This window comes from Homarus americanus, unplaced genomic scaffold, assembly GCF_018991925.1.
Source record: "Homarus americanus isolate GMGI-L3 unplaced genomic scaffold, GMGI_Hamer_2.0 scaffold56325, whole genome shotgun sequence".
NCBI classification, from domain to species: Eukaryota; Metazoa; Arthropoda; class Malacostraca; order Decapoda; family Nephropidae; genus Homarus; species Homarus americanus.
In genome coordinates this window covers 1-18,271 of record NW_024720334.1, presented here as the reverse complement: position 1 = coordinate 18,271, position 18,271 = coordinate 1, and the positions used below count along the sequence as shown (strand labels likewise).

The following is an 18,271-nucleotide window of genomic DNA, read 5'->3' as shown; positions in this document are numbered from 1 at the left end:
ATAGGGGCCCCATACTTATTGTACAGGGGCCCTTATGTTGTGAATATATTATAAAATGAAATATTCGGTGTACACTTGAAACAAGGTTATACGCTGGCACGCTGCGCGACAAATTAGTTTCAGTGGGCCCCCAGATACCGGTGGGCCCTAGGCCAATGGCCTACTTGGCCTATTTTTTTTTTTTTTTATATCCTCTTCGCCACTGATCGGCTTGTTAGCCGCTTGGGCGATCGGTAACGTCTCTTTTCATTTATATTCTTCACCAAAAGATCGGCTCGCTAGCCGCCCGGGCGATCGGTCACGTCTCTGTCACGCACTGTTGGCAAATACTGGGCATGCACCGGCTCCTGAATGTACCTGAACCCGCTCGTGTTGGTCAAGTCTTCTCTTGAAAGAGCTCACACTCGGTGCCGTCACAACACTCTATGGTAGATTGTTCCAAGAGTTTACAACCCTCACTCCGAAAAAGTTTGCCCTCACGGTTTTCTGGACTTGGTAAATCCGGCCCTGCACCTACCACACCATCCATCTGTCCCACAACCAGTACTACCACCTGCCTCACCACTACTACTAGTACCTTCATTACCACCAGTACTACCACCACCACCTCACACCACTACTACTATAACAAGTCATAGACATTACCACAAATCATACAGACTACCACAGGTAGTCTGTATGATTTGTGGTAATGTCATACACACTATCACATGTCATACACACTTGCATAAGTCATACACACTATCATAAGTCATACACACTATCATAAGTCATACACACTACCACAAACCATACACATTACCACAATTCATACACACTACCACAAATCATACACACTACCATAAGGCCTACACATTACCACAATTCATACACACTACCATAAGGCATACACACTACCACAAATCATACACACTACCACGAGTCATACTACCATAAGGCATACACATTACCACAATTCATACACACTACCATAAGGCATACACACTACCTGAAATCATACACATTACCACGAGTCATACACACTACCATAAGGCATACACATTACCATAGTACAACATTTCAGGTAAAGTGTTATATAATTTTGACTATGAAAGCTTATCTGTTCATATTGTTAAATTTGTTGTTATTCACGAACTGGTTAAGATATTCAACTCTCTAAAATACATTACCTTAAAGAGAGACTCGGGTCAGTAACCTGGGCAATAAATATTATACCTGTACACAAACTTCAATCGGCATCATTCCGATTTTGTGTTAGACAAAATGACTCAAACGACGAAGGTTTTTGACAACCCTATTGAGACAACAGGAGTCACGGTATTCATTTTGAAATTCATCTGACCTAAGATACTTTTTTAAGTGTATAATCTTTGGTGATAGTTGTCATAATTATTTTACCGTCTGTCATAAACCAACAAGTGGTGTGCTCCTATAAGTCCAGGTTTGAGCAACACTGGAACATGTTTGAGTACATTCACGAGCCCGTAGACGTAGTGTGTGTGAGGGCCCAGCACATAGCAGCAGTGAGCAGTAATAAACTGATGGACTACCTGATTGGCCAGAAGTAAATTATAGACTTGAAATGCAGACTCAGACCAGGACAAGGTAGAGGCATTAAATAAATTCTTTCCATCTGTGATTACAAGAGAGGATGCAAAGTATCGCAGTATTGTACCTGCTTTTGAGGAAAAACGGATACAGTGTAGCGTACTGTATGTGGCCAGTTGTCAATTCTCTTAGTATGGGCACACAAACGTACGTACATGAAGATATCTCACACTCAGGAATGAGGTAGAATAGAAACTCACAATGCGCTTTCTGTATATATATTGTTGTACAGCGCAGTGCTTAGGAGTGACTAGGTGAGGAAAAACTTGCTCAGAGGTCCTGTAGGGCGAGGAGGTTTCTGAGGAAGCTGGGTGGTGAGGAGCTGTGAGAGATGTTGCTGGTCCAGTAGCCGAGTGTAGAATGGTCCCCCTGGCCAGGCATGGCCGTATTTATACAATTTACGAGGATCAGGATTCGGGGTGAGCGTAGCGAGAGGGCCAATCACAGCAGCTTAAGCGTAAGGTGTGAAACGCTCTGATCCTGTGCTGGAGGTTGAAGGTCAAGACTAGGTCGGTGATCGTACCCCTACGTCCATTGCATAGATCTAGTCTCTCGGCGTAGCTGGCTGTACGCTGATTGACTGGTAGGCGCGCGGCTGGAGCTCAGTTGGGAGTTGTTGGGGAGAGGAGCCAATACAACACCACTAATGCTGTTGGCACATACTAGGCATGAACAAGCTCTCTGTTGCACACTGTTGACAAGTGTTCGCAAGTATTAGGCATATATATCTTTTTTCACTTTTATCCTTGTCATATTATGGAATAAATTTTGTGTGTGTTTACCTTTACTTTAAATGTTCTCGTTCTAATTGGGTTTTTCTTTGTTCTGTTGCAGATGTATATGAATTTATGAGTTGAATAAAGCCTTGATTACTGAAGGTGTTTGATATCATATGATAGTTAATTCAACTCATATTCTACTAGCAACATGGAACGTATACTCTGCCCCGACAAGCTTGATGTTGATCCAAATTCCCCAGCTGCTGAGAAAGAATACAAGCATTGGCGTAAAACTTTTGAAAATTTTATTGATGAGCGTGAAGACAGAGCGCCTGACAAACTAAAATGTTTGACAAAATATGTGTCTGCTACTGTGTATGAATACTTTGGTGATGCAACGGAGTTTGAAAAAGAAAAATGAGATATTCGCCAGACATCAGCTCTCCACAAGACGTCAGCGTCCTTCTCAAATGCTGGATAAATTTCTTCGCGACTTGCAGACTCAGCAAAGATTTTAATCTAAAAGCTGTCACAGCCAAAGAATATCGTTAAGAGTTAGTACGGGATGCCTTCATCAACGGATTGTCTTCAAAAAATTTCAGAAATTTTCCCAAAAAATTCAGAAACTTTCCCAAAATTTTCCGAAATGTTCTAAAAAATGTCCAAAAAATTTCCAAATTTTTCCGAAATTTCCCAAAAAATCCAGAAATTTTCCAAAAAATTTCGGAAATTTCCAAAATTTAAACAAAAATGTTCGGAACTTCTCCAAAATTTAAACAAAGTTTTTGGAATTTTTTTTTGACATTTTTTGAAAATATTTGAAATTTTTTTTTAAATTTTCCTATATTGAATGGCAATTAACACTTAAAGGACAATGAAAATCGTGGAATTCTTCAAATATATGCAACATATTAGCAATATACAGTACAGTACCTATATACAGAAGTATATATGCAATGTATTTTATCAATATACGTAATTGCAGGTCAATTGTTTCTCTTACTATTGACAAAACATCATACATATATTGTTTCTCACTTTTGATCTTTTATTCCCATTTTGTATTTCTTTATGGTTCTTTATTATTATTATTACATTGTTATTATTATTATTATTCTTTTATTAACAATTATTATTTTTATTACTTTTTGCCCCCCAAGCCCGGACGTGGGTCAGTGACCTGTGACCAAGTGGGCTAATCCCGGAATTAAAAAAAAAAGTACAGTACCAATATATAAAAGTATACACCTGGTATGCAACTGATTATCAATATACATACGTACAAAACGTATATGTATAAAAGTATCCTGTATTATCCATATGTATATATGCAATGCATTATCAATATATGTATGTACAGTACGTATACAGTATATACGCAGTACGTATATATGCAATGTATTATCAATATGCACACCGGTATGTACAGTTGCCGGCAAAAGTTCTCCAACAACTTTCTACACGGCTGTGGGAGAACTTTTGCTGGCAACTGTACTGTATAGTAGATTCACTGGTTAATATGCAACACAATAACAATTTCGTGATAACAACATCCCCTTTTACAACTTATTAATATGCATTAACGTAAGACCGGCTCATGATAAAGTGAGCCAGCCAGAGTTGTGGTGAGGTCCACCAAGTTAGGTCAAAGTGATGTCCACCCATGATATGATTTAGACCAGCTTAGGTATTAGCTGGGGTTCCCCATACACATTAATGAGCAACTCTGATGTATAAAGTAAACTATGAATTTATGTCAGTACAGGAGATATATCCACTTGACAGACAATCACACAATAGGTCATTCATTACAAGTTGATTTCCACACCACGAACTAAACGGCTGCGGAACTTCCAGATGTCCTGTAAAGAAATGTTAAGAGTGATTTATCAGGCTTTTATTCACATAATATGGTATTACGAGTAACCAAAAATAAACAGCAAAATTTTGTAATTTTACTGTAAAATATTTGATTGGTATAAATTATTAGAGGCCATAATTCTTCTATTCAATAGATTCCAAACTTCTTGAACTTACTATTATTTCAAATAAATTTTGTCCTATTTTACAGTCTGTGAAACTTTGACATTACATGTTGACTGTTTGCTGATGGTGTTCCACTATGAAATCATGTGACATTCCATCAAGCATTTTTAATAAATTAAACCTAATGTTACTATCAATTTCCATTTCTGAAGAAGTTATAGAAGATCACTGAATTTGTTTAAATGGACAGTTGGGCTATAAGATGACAATTTCAAAGCTTAAAACTTTATCACCAAACAGTCCACACACTCCATTAGTGCTTCAAACATTGAAAAGTATTATGTAATTTATATGATCTTAAGTTTGGAAAGAGTTATGTATTATTCATAAAACATTATCTAGGAAATCTGAAAAATAACTGAACCTAAGAATTGTAATAAACAGTATTCATTCGCACAATACACTGCTTATCACTGGTTAATCCCCAATCATCATTAAACTAAACACAGCACTACCACTTGTATGTAAAATTGTGTATAAAAATAATTGAAACTACAATGGGATTTTCTTTCTAGACAGAAACTAATGCAGTAGTTACCTGGAAACTTTTAAGTTTACATAGCAGGAAGTGAAGTTACCTTCCTTGTATGATTTGGATACAGTGAGTTCTGCTATAACGCGTGTTTTGATAACGCGATTTATGAATTAGGAACGATATTTGTATAACGTGAACGCTTGTTTGCTATAACGCGATTTTTGCTTACTATTTCTCCAATTTTGTGGTACAGTGGGGTATGCTATAACGAATCTAATTGGTTCTAGAACCTTGTTTGTTATAGCATTCGTTCGTTATAGGATTAATCCGTTCCAGGCCCCCAAATACAACCACTTAACACTGAAAAATATAATATAAAATTGTAAAAATTGTAAAAAAGTGCATAAATATGCATCTAAACCCCTGAAATAAAGAATATCATTAATATTTGTAATAAAAAAACAATAAATTAGAAAAAAACAAAAAAAAATTAAATAATGTTCGTTGTAGGAGTTTCGTTCGTTATAGCATACCCCACTGTATTAACTGTGAATATAGTAAAGAATATCAACGAGAAGCGTTCTGGTGATAGAATTCCCGGTGATGATCGTAAAAGAAAGGATATAACACTTGAAGAGAAGCTCGATTTTATCAACCTCAAAATCACCCTTCTCCCCCATCAACTAAAGTGTTACATTTACTGTATGATTTCATTATTAGATATGAATGTAACATTTATTTAGACTGTGCTATCCTTTGTATTAGGCTAACTACTAAATTTTTTCGATTTCGAGTAATCTGCACCTAACCCTATTTTCTCCATAAGCCCTGTTATTTCTATTACGCGATTTTCTATAACACGATATTTTACATGAACACAATTATCGCGTTATAGGAGAACTACCTGTACTTTGAAAATGTACTGTATGATCCCACTCATACTGAGTTATATAAACAAAATATATCCTTTTAATGAATGATAAACACTCACATGCATTATACAGTATAGGGATGACTGATCATGAAATCCCATTTTTTGTGAATCCTATAGTCAGTCAGCTCTAAAATACCAAAAATTACTTTGAATATACAGATATTTCGAAATGTAATATTTTCAGTGTTTATGGGTCTACATAGCCCCCGAACCATTGGTCCATACATCTATTACTGGTAACTATATATCTGTATGTACACAACCATACTTCCCCATATTCTTTCTCACAAGCTCCCATACGTTCTTTAGTCTCTCCTCTACCCACCCTCCCTTTCTCTTCCCTTTTCCCTATCTCAAGCCCTTTCCTAATTCCTTTTATTATGCCTCTGTCAGTTCCCTCTCTTTTTTCCAGCTTTTTTCTTCACTCTCTCCCCCTTATACTCTTACTGGGTGAATCAGTGTTAAGAAACACTTAATATCCCCGGAGCTATACAACAATTAGCATAAATCGTTGCAAAAAACTTTATGTTAGATCATTAACACACAACCTTCCCTTACAATCTAAATTAAAACTTGTACTGTATAATATTTTACCTTGAAATTAAGGCCCTCGATACCTTTCGTTACAGCTATTTCTTCAACTTCCTTGGCAATGTTCTCTTGGGTTGTACCTTTCACATCAATGTAATCACATTCTGAACTTGCAAAATGACAGGATATTGCCTTGCGGTAATACTGAAAAGAAAAGGGCTTAGAGTACAGTATGTACAGTATATCAAAATTTTATTTATAAAGAAGTCAAGTGTGTAATAAAAAAATAAAAAAAATTTAATTTTCAACCACTGGTTCCAAAAGTCCTTAGCCACACTCATTAGAACATCTAAGAAAAGCTGGTCACTAAGCCTATGAGGTTCAGTTTATGAAAAAGACAAAGTGGATCCCATAATCCTGATGGCCCATTAGTGTCAGTGCAAATTTAGCATACTAAATACATAAGAACATAAGAATGGAGGAAACTGCAGCGGGCCTATTGGCCCATACTGGGCAGTCCCGTTTACGCCCAACCCCTATTGCTCATATAAGCATCCAACCTATGTTTGAAGCTATTCAGCGTATTCGAGTTAATGATGATATTTGGTAATTTGTTCCATTCATCCACTACTCTGTTTCCAAACCAGTGTTTACCTATTTCACGCCTAAATCTAAATTTGTCTAATTTAAAACCATTGTTACGAGTTCGCTCCTGGTTGGATAGTTTGAGTACCTTTGTAATGTCCCCTTTGTTTAGCCCGGACTTCCACTTATACACCTCTACCAGGTCGCCCCTCGCTCTACGTCTCTCGAGGGAGTGCAAATTAAGATGCTTTAACCTGTCTCTATACTCAAGGTTCCTAATGCCCGGGATTAGTCTTGTCATTCTCCTCTGAATTCTTTCCAATGATTCTACATCCATCCTGTAATACGGTGACCAGAACTGAACTGTGTAATCAAGGTGTGGTCTCACAAGCGCAAGATACAGTTTTAGGATGACCTCGCTAGTCTTGTAACTAACACTCCTTTGTATGAACCCAAGTTCTTTATTAGCCTTGTTATGAGCAAAAACACATTGTTTACTTGGCTTAAGGCTCCTACTTATCATTACTGCTAAATCTCTCTCGCAGTCGGATTTCTCTATGGCATCGTTGTTCATCTGGTATCTGGTTTCCCTGTTTACATCTCCTATACTGAGTACTTTACATTTGTTCACGTTGAATTTCATCTGCCATTTCTCAGACCATTCGGAAAATTTGTTTAGATCGTCTTGTAGTTTTGCGGAGTCCTCGTCAGATTTAATAACACGTCCTATTTTAGTGTCATCAGCAAATTTACTTATGTTGCTGTCTATGCCGATATCTATGTCGTTTATGTATACTGTATAATAAATAATAATGGTCCAAGTACTGAGCCTTGGGGAACTCCACTTGTGACGTTGCTCCAATGGGACTTAATGCTGTTAATGCTCACTCGCTGTTTCCTGTCCCGTAACCACGCCCTAATCCGTTTAAGGATGTTACCTTTGATGCCATGTGCTTCTACCTTTCTAATTAGTCTTTCGTGAGGGACTCTGTCGAAGGCTTTGCTAAAGTCGAGATATACCACATCATAATTGTGCCCCTTGTCCACCGATTCGAAAACTGATGAAAAGAATGTTAATAGATTAGTTAGACAAGAACGTCCGCTTGTGAAGCCATGCTGGGAATCATTGATCAATCGGTGCTTCTACAGGTGATTTCGTATAGAGTTTGAAATGATTGCTTCCAGTAATTTGCTTACTATTGATGTTAGACTGATTGGGGGGTAGTTAGAGGATAAACTTCCAATACTCAAGGAGGCAGTATAGTTGGAGTTGCACTCCCTTCCCTGACTGCAAAGTTGATCATTCACAGCTAGGGCATCTGGGGGTGGCCTGGATGTGAACCAGAGATCTTTAGGGTGGAGTGCTTCTATGCCCCAGAAAAAAAAAAAAAAAATCCTCAACCACTACAAATAACTGGGTTTTCAATACCTGGGTACGATTAGCTCCTGATCCATGTAAAAGGATGGGGTGAAAGAAAACAGTGTCACCCTTTTCCATACTCAGCATTGTCTTGGGTACACCATCATAGCCTCTAACACCATGATACATCTTATTCACACCATTCTGAAATGAGAGTGTAGTGGGAGCAAGTTGACATCAAAATAATGTACTTTCAAAATTAACTGAAGAATGACAAATTATTGACCCCTTTTCAACATGTGCAATTAAAAGTCACTGCAGTCTAAACTTTTAGTCTTGCCTAATGTGGTATGTCTTATTTCTGTCCCTTTCTAAAAATAAAGACAATATCTCTCTCAGCTCTACTTCAGTCCCTGTACAAAAATTGAGCCAGTTGTCAGTGCTAACAGCTTTGAGTACACTTCTGTACCACTGTTCATATTTCTCCTCAATCCACACAGGCCACAAAACAGGTCTTGGGTCAATACACCTTCAGAACCCTGCTCTCTGCAGAATGGAATCCCTTACAAAACCTGTAATAGTCCGAGTTCAAAATGAAATATTGTGAAGTACAGAGGGTCCCCAGGTTACGAATGGGTTCCGTTCCTGAGGATGTTCCGAAGTCGAATTTGTACGTATGTCAGAACACATGCTATGTACCTACTGTACTTACAGAACAATGTTTAAAATCCCACTATATCATAGCCTAAGTCCTCATATACAACTAAAATCAGCTAATTTAAAACAAAGAAATAGAATGATAAAATACAGTAAATGAATGTAAAAAATAAGTCATCAGGTAAATAAAATACTGTAAATTTCAAATTTAACCCCGTTCCTAGAGGCAGGCGTTCGTAAGTCAGACATTTGTACGTCAGGGACCCCATGTATCTCAAAAATGTACCTGTCCAGACTCGGTGTGAAACATTGAGACCACTGATGATAGATATTGGGACATGCATTTAATTTGGTATACACCGGTAGTTTAAAAAACCCAATGCAATGTGTATTTATTTCGGCACATTTAATATGATATTAGGTTACCAAATGTAGTATTTCGGAAGACATCGGATCCTTCCTGGCAGATACTTTTTTGAAATACTGTACATAGGTCTGACATTGTGAATAAATAGTGATAAAAGAAGAAAGTTCTTATAACTTTTCTTTTAAGCTAGGTCATCTATTTTGTATTAAAGCAACTATTATTCATATCAGAGATAAAAAGAGAAAATCCTCAAAATCAGCTTCTTACCTCCCAGTCAGGATAGTCATGCTGTTCCAGAACTCCTTTATGTGACCCACGGATAACAAAGAGACAACCATTATCTCTGTTGATTTTCTCCATAGCTGTCCATGCACAAACAATTCTGTTGGCTGGCCTGCAACCACCATCCTTCTCATGAGCATAGGCTTATATATATATATATATATATATATATATATATATATATATATATATATATATATATATATATATATAGACATCTTCAGAGGTCTGAAGATGTCTGAATAAAGACTAAAGGTATGCTTTTCCATTTTCCGGTGATTTTTATCAAGATTTATCTTATCACGATGATTTATATAAATATATATATATATATATATATATATATATATATATATATATATATAAATATATAAATAATAAAATATATATATATATATATATATATATATATATATATATATATATATATATATATATATATATATATATATATATATATATATATATATATATATATATATATATATATATATATATATATATATATATATCAATATGATTATCACTCAGACATAAGAGAATTTGGTAGGACTAGCATTTAAGTAATTAAATGCGTCTATTAGAACATAACAGCACCAACTAAATACCTGAGAAACCAATAATTGTGGTACTGAAATAATAAGCATTGTAGAAAATTTCATTAAAATATTCCAACATCATTAGGCCACCTAATTATTCAGCTTAATCGAACTATCGTCGCGGACCGGACTCGACGTATAGAATTACCTATACTGTGATTTTAGACAAAATGTATATACAGCGTTTTTCTCTCGACCTGGAAAAAAGCAGCGTAAGGGTCTATATGCATTTCCACCCCAAATATGATTATCACTCAGGCATGAAATTTGGGTGGGACTAATTTCAGTAATTAAGTACATCCATTAGAACATAACAGCACCAACCAAATACCTGAAAACCAATAATTGGCAGAGTACTGAAATAAGCGCCGAGAAAAATTTCATTAAATATTCAAGCATAGATTCGACCACTAATTATTCAGCAATTAGACTTCTTCGATGATGGGACCCGGACTCGGAATGCTCCGGAGTACCTATACTGTGATTTTGAACAAAATCGCGTATATAGGGATTTTGTCTTGACCCTGGGAAAAAGCAGCGTAAAGAAATTACTTTCCCTTATCTTTCCCCTAAACTCTATGATTTTCTCTCAGGCGTGAAATTTGGTGGGATTAATTTCAGTAATTAAGTACATCCAGAAAATTATAACAGCACCAACCAAATATGAGAAACCAATAATTGAAATTACTGAAATAAGCATTGTGAAAAAATTCATTAAAATGTTCAAGCATCATTCGACCACCTAATTATTCAGCAATCGAACTGCCGATGATGGGACGGTTCATGCTCCAGTGCCCATACTTTGATTTTGAATGAGATACATATACTCCGAGTTTTAATGTCTCGACCCTGGAATAAGCCAGCCCGGAAGGGGACCTGTCGTTTTCCCGCAAATATAATTTTCTCATACTTGAAATTTGGTGGGATTAATTTCAGTAATTAAGTACATCCATTTAGAACATAAGCACCAACCAAATGCCTGAGAAACCAATAGTTGAGTCCTGAAATAAGCATTATGAAAAATTTAATTAAATATTCAAGCATCGTTCACGACCACTAATTATTCAGCAATCGAACTGTCGATGATAGGACGGATTTCGACATGCTCAGGTACCTATACTGTGATTTTAGACAAAATGTCTCGGTTGTCTTGACCCTGGAAAAAAGCGTAGAGATTACATATCGTTTTCCACCCAAAAATGATTATCACTCAGACACGAAATTTGGTGGGACTAATTTCCAGTAATTAAACCCATCCATTAGAACATAACAGCACCAACCGTACCTGAAACCAATAATTAGCGAGTACTGAAATAATCATCGAGAAAAATTTCATTAAAATGGTCAAGCATCATTCGACACTAATTATTCTGCAATGAACTTTATCGTTATGGGACGGACTCGGCATATAGATTACCTATGAGGTGTGATTTTTGGAGCAAAATCGTATATAGAGAGTTTGTCATAGGCCCTGGAAAAACAGTGAGGGGGACACTATCGTTTTTCCACCCAAATATGATTTTCTCTAGCACTTGGGGAATTTGGTTGGATTAAGTTTTCAGTAATTAAGTACATCCATTAGAACATAAAAGCACCAACCAAATACCCACAGAAATAATGGTTGAAGTGCAAAATAGCATTGTGAAAATTTAATTAAAATATTCCAAGCTTGTCGTTTCAACCCTGAATTATTCAGCAATCGAACTGTCAATGATAGGGGATAGACTTCGGCATGCTCAGGTAATTACTATACTGTGTTTGAACAAAATGTCAGCGTATGTTGTGTTTTCTCTCAACCCTGTAAAAAGCGTGAGTTACCTTAAGCTCTTTCCAAATATAAATTTCTCTCAGACATGAAATTTGGTGGGATTAATTTCAGTAATTAAATGCATCAGAAAGACATAGCACCAACAGAAATACCTGAGAAACCAATAATTAGCGGTACTGAAATAAGCATTGTGAAGAAATTTCATTAAAATATTCCAAGCTCATTACTGACCACTAATTATTCACTTATTGAACTGTCGATGATGGGACGATTTCGGCATGCTCAGAATTACCTATACTGTGATTTTTGAACCATCGCGTGCTCGAAGTTTTGTCAAGACCTGGAAAAAGCAGCACGTAAGGGTCTATATCGTTTTCACCTATATTATTATCACTCAGACCGCAAATTTGGTGGGACTAAATTTTACCATTAAATTAAATTGCCATCCATTAAGAACATAACAGCACCAATGAAATACGCAGAAACCAATAATTGGTACTGGAAATAAGCATTGTGAAATTTCATTAAAATGTTTCAATCATTAAAACCCGCTAATTAATCAGAGCTATCGATGATGGGACCCGGACTTCGACATGCTAAAGGAGTACCTATACTGTGATTTTTTGAACGGAAATAGCATATATCGCATTCTCGATCACCTGGGAAAAAGCGCGTAAAAGTTCCCCTTATCGTTGCTACCTAAATATCAATATTATCCTTTCAGACATGAAATTTGGTGGAACTAATTTCAGTAGTAAAATACATTAAATGAACCTTAAGCAAGCTTAAACTAAATGCCTAGAAACCAATAGTTGGAAGTACTGAAATAAGCATTGTAGAAAAGAATATCATTGCGTGTTCAAGCATCATTCACAAATACAAAGTTATTCAGCAATCGGACTTTATGCGATGATGGGCAGGACTAAGCATGTGCTCCAGAATTACCTATACCAGCGATTTTTGAACCAAATGGCATATGCTCCAGAGATTTTCTCTGAGCCTGAAACGTAAGGAGGTCCCAACTTATGCGTTTTTCCACCCAAAATATGATTATCACTCAGACATGAAATTTGGTGGGACTAATTTCAGTAATTGGTACATCCGTCTGCACCATAACAGCACCAACCCAACCCTGAAACTAATAATTGGCGAGTACTGAAATAAGCATTGTGAAAATTTTTTATTAAAATATTTAAAGCATCATTAGGCCACTAATTATTTAAACAATCGAACTATGGAAGTGATGGACGGACTCGGCATGCTCCAGGAGTGCCTATACTGCTTTGACTTTAGACAAAATCCTGTATATATCGAGGTTTGTCTAGAGCCCTGGAAAAAAAGCGTAAGGGTCCCCCCATATGCGTTTTTCCCACCTAAATATAGTTTTCTCTCAGAGCTAGCAGAATTTGTGGGATTAAAGACAGTAATTAAGTACATCAGAAGAACATAACACCAATACCTGAAAACCAATAATTGGCAGTACTGAAATAAGCATCGAGAAAATTCATTAAAATCTTCAACATGAATTCACAGGCCCACTAATTATTCAGCAATCAGACTGTCGATGATAGGATGACTCGGCATGCTCAGAATGCCTACCGTGATTTTTGAACAAAATAGTATATGTGTGACCCTGGAAACGTAAGGGTCCCCCATATCACGTTTTTCACCAAACTATGATTATCACTCCAGACATGAGATTTGGTGGGACTAATTTCAGTAATTAAATACATCCATTAGAACATAACCTTTCCAACCAAATACACGAAACCAATAATTAAGTACTGAAACCAGCATTGTGAAAATTTCATTAAAATATTTAAAAGCATCATTATTCACGACACTAATTATTCTGCAATGTCAGACTGTCGATCAGGACCGGACTCGGCATACTCTGGGGAGCACCTATAGTGTGATTTTTTGAGCAAAATCGCATATATTTGACTCGACCCTGGAAAAAGCGAAGGGACATATGCGTTTTTCCACCCAAATATGATTTTCTCTCATACTTGAAATTTGGTGGGATTAATTTCAGTAAATAAGTACATCCATTAGAACCTGCCTTTCCAGCAAACCCCTGAGAAACTAATAATTGGTAGAAATAAGCATTGTGACCAAATTTTATTAAAATATTCCAGCATCATTGGGCCTTTGGTATTCAGCAATCAAACTGTCGATGATAGATTCCGGACTCGGCATGCTCAGGTACTATGCTGAGATTTTGAACAAAAATCGCCATATGCTCGCGTTTGTCTCTACCTACTGGAAAAAACCGTAAGGGGTGACCTTTTGTCACGTTTTCCCCAAATATGATTTTTCTCTCAGGCGTGAAATTTGGTGGGGGTCTTAATTTCAGTAATTAAGTACATCGAAGAACATAACAACACCAATGAAATACGAAACCAATAATTGGCGAGCCATTGATAATCATCGAGAAAAATTCATTAAAATATTCCAAGCATCTTATTCGACACTCTAATTATTCAGCGATGAGACTGGCCAAATGATTGCACCCGGACTTCGGCACTCCAGGAGTACCCTATACTGTGATTTTGAACAAAATCGTATATGTAAAATTTTATCGACCCTGGAAAAAACTTCGTAAGGGGTGGACCCATATGCGTTTTTCCTGACCATGATTTTTCTCATACTTGAAATTTGGTGGGATTAATTTCGGTAATTAAAATTACATCAGAAGAACATAACACCAACCAAATACCTGAGAAACCAATAGTTGGAAATTACTGAAATAGCATTGAAAAATTTAATTAAAATATTCCAGCATAAATTCGACTCTAATTATTCAGCAATCGAACTGTGATGATGGAATGAGACTCAACATATAGGAGTACCTATATTGTGATTTTAGACCATCCTTGGAATATCAAGTTTTGTCTTGACCCTGCAGCAGCAGGGGGTACCTTATGCGTTTTCCCCTAAACATAATTTTCTGGAGCGTGAAATTTGGTGGGATTAATTTCAGTAATTAAGTACATCAGAAGAACATAACAACACCAACCAAATGCCTGAAACCAATAATTAGCGAGAATTACTGGAAATAAGCGCCGAGAAAATTTCATTAAAATATTCCAAGCATAGCTACGACACTATTATTCAGCAATCGAACTGTCGATGATGGGGACGGTTCGGCATGTGCTCAAGTCGTGTACATGATTTGGAACAAAATCGCGTGTCTCGAGTTTTATCTGACCCTGGAAAAAAAAGTAGGGGTCCCCCTTGTATCGTTTTTCCACCTAAATATATAGTTTTTCTCTCAGACGCATGAGAATTTGGTGGGACTAATTTCGGTAATTAAAATATATCCATTAGAACATAACAGCACCAACCGATACTGTACTGAGAAACCAATAATTAGCGGTAGCAGTACTCCTCTTTATCGTGAGGATTTTTATCGGCCGGTTTTCGATTAAGCCAGTTATTTAGCGGGATTTTATTTTTGACTGTTGAACTCATGAGGCCCTTGTTTGTACTTTTCGCTAAGAAGCGCACCCCTAATCATGACCTGCGTCTACCAGCGGCCACGCCTTCCCTGAACACAAACATCAGCCAAGCCGAGTGGGCAACAGTCTTTGATTTTCAACTTTTGCTGGTGGTTCATCACATGAACTTATATCACCATGCCTCCCAAACGACCTGCTGCTCCCTCTGAGATCTACACCCTAAGTGGGCAAGTCGAGGTGCTGGCTGAATAGAGAATGAAGTGCTGAAACAACTTTCGACAGCGGTATGAGCTATGCAGCCTGTTGGCCGCCAGCAGGCTCAGCGAATCCAAGCGTCGCGTGGAATTAACTTGACGTGCAAAGGATCTGAAGCAACGCTTGGCTTCAAAGTGCTGGTGACATCAAAGTGACGAAGCCATGTGCGTGATGATGCCCTCATTAAAATGGAAAAGCACTGAACATTTGGATAGAGGACCTAAACATGCCGCATGCCACTTGACTCGAAATTTATTGGAAGCGAAGCTAAGGAACTTTATGATAAGTTTTTATAAAGTGATGATCATGGTGTTGGTGTTGATGGTGATGATCAGGGTGATGGTGATGATCAGGAGTGATGGTGACAATTTGAAAAATTTGTAGCAAAGGATGGTTTGAAAATTCGGAACATGGGTATGGGCTGCATAATATAAAGTGACTGGCGAAGCAGCATCATGACGAACACTGTGGCGGGGAAGCATACCCTGCAGAGTTGCACTAACCACATAACAAAAGGGTTATAGGCGGAACAAGTTTTTAATGCTGATGGGAACAGGCCTATGGTGGAAAAGACTCACATGAACCTACATCTCTAAAGAGGAAAAAAAGTGCCCTGGATTTAAAATTTGCGAAGGACGGTGAGCAGTGATGCTATGTGCAGAATCGGCAGGGCATATGATTAAGCCCATGTTGTTATACACTGCGCCGCGACCTCGGGCTCTCAAAATAAAAAACATGAACTTGCTACCCAGTGATTTTCTGCAGGAACAACAAAGCGTGGATGACATCTGATTTGTGCGTGGATTGGCTGAAAAAGCTGCTTTGCCGAAGGTGAAAAAATTATCTGGATGAACTTGGCATGGGTTCAAAGTGGTATTATATCTAGATAATTGCCCTGGCCACTCTGAAGAACTCAAGACTGCCCACACAACATTGAGGTGGTTTTCCTTAAAAACACCTCCATCATCCAACCAATGGACCAGGGAGTCATTTATAGTGTTTAAAGGCTAAATATGCAGAAGACTTTCAGCATGATTAAGTAGAGTGCCTTGATAAAGGATTCTTTGATATGTGACACCCAGAAATGTGGAAGAAATTTGATATTGCAGTGCACAAACTTCATCGCTGAAAGCCACAATGAACTATGCAGCAGAACTGTATCCGATCATGTTGGAAAAAATTATGGCCTGAAATTGTCCCAACATTCACAGGGTTCCCAACAGCGAGGCCTCAGTCACATAACATAATAACTATGGCAAATGAAGTTACTTAGGTGAAGGGTTCTCTGACCTAACAGCCTGACAGAGATTACAGAAAAGAGTTATTAGGAAATGTTGGGAATCCATTTACAAGTGATGAACTAGAACAATTAGTGGAGCTGGGATGAAACAGAAGATGAAGTGATGATGATGAAAATAAGAACTTAACTTTAGATAATCTTGGTGAGTAATAAGAATGAGTAAGGCCCTCTCTGCTCGTCTCTATGACATTGATCCCTCCTTGATAGGTCCTTAAAAGCAAAGGCTATTGAAAAATGACATGTTGCCATATAACAGAACTGCAGAGGACAGGGACATGGGCACCGAGGTGCCTGTCGCCACTTTGAACCTGCCGTACCTCACAACAAGGCAATGAAGCACCCGGCACCTCACAACAACAAGGCATGAGTACCTGCCCACACCCCCTCAAGAGATGCAGACCTTGACTAATCATACTCATCTGACTGGTCCAGGCACCCAATAAGCCTCCAATCATCCACCTTGTATATACTGTATACTGTATTGTTAACTTTGCTGTAAGGACCGGCGTTCACTTCAATACGGTCGTCGTGGGGTTGCTAGTATTTTGTCCACTTATTATATTATTATTTATACACTATTATTTAAGGTTATGTGTAAAGGAAAGCATTAATGCTTAAGGTACATTTTATTCAACATATGCTAATAATGGCTAGAAAAATTCGCCCAACCATCCGCAATTATCGGCCAGTTTCTTTATAAAGCTGACAGCCGTTTACAAGAGCGTAAGCTTACGTCGATAAAGAGTGTACTGAAATAAGCATCGAGAAAAATTTCATTAAATATTCAAGCGTCATTCTGACCACTAATTATTCAACAATCGAACTGTCGATGATAGGCGGTTTGGACTCGACGTGCTCAGGAGTACCCTGCTGAGATTTTGAACAAATCGCATATCATGATTTTGTCCTACCTGGAAAAAAGCGTGAAGGTCCTTATGCGTTTTCCACCCAAATATGATTATCATCATACGCTTAAATTTGGTGGGACTAATTTCAGTAATTAAGTACATCCATCAGAACATAACAGCACTCAACCAAATACTGAGAAACCAATAGTTGGAGAGTACTGAAATAAGCATTGTGAAATTTTCATTACAAAATATTCCAAGCATCATTACGACCACTATTATTCAACAATCGAACGCCCGATGATAGGACCCGGACACCGGCATACTCAAGATACCTATACTGTGACTTTGAACAAATCCGTGCTCTTGAGTTTGTCTCGACCTGGAAAAAAGCGTGGGGTCTATGTCTCTGCGTTTTCACAAAATGATTTGTATCCTCAGACATGAAATTTGGTGGGACTAATTTCGGTAATTAA

General features: G+C 37.5%; 1 protein-coding gene and 1 long non-coding RNA gene across 2 annotated transcripts; both read right to left on the bottom strand.

Annotated features, from left to right (window-relative positions):
• Window positions 1–1,998: 1,998 nt before the first annotated feature.
• Window positions 1,999–2,970, bottom strand: LOC121860505. Its single transcript, XR_006087885.1, has 2 exons — window positions 2,391–2,970; window positions 1,999–2,257 (listed from the first exon to the last, which is right to left on the bottom strand). It is a non-coding gene; the product is annotated as an uncharacterized LOC121860505 (long non-coding RNA).
• Window positions 2,971–3,214: 244 nt separating this feature from the next.
• LOC121860504 (phytanoyl-CoA dioxygenase, peroxisomal-like) lies at window positions 3,215–9,676 on the bottom strand (the record flags this gene model as incomplete). Its single annotated transcript, XM_042357666.1, is given in 4 exon segments — window positions 3,215–4,189; window positions 6,377–6,517; window positions 8,328–8,462; window positions 9,550–9,676. Coding segments are annotated over 4 exon segments (457 nt in total), but the record flags the coding sequence as incomplete, so codon positions are not given.
• Between the last annotated feature and the right edge of the window lie 8,595 nt (window positions 9,677–18,271).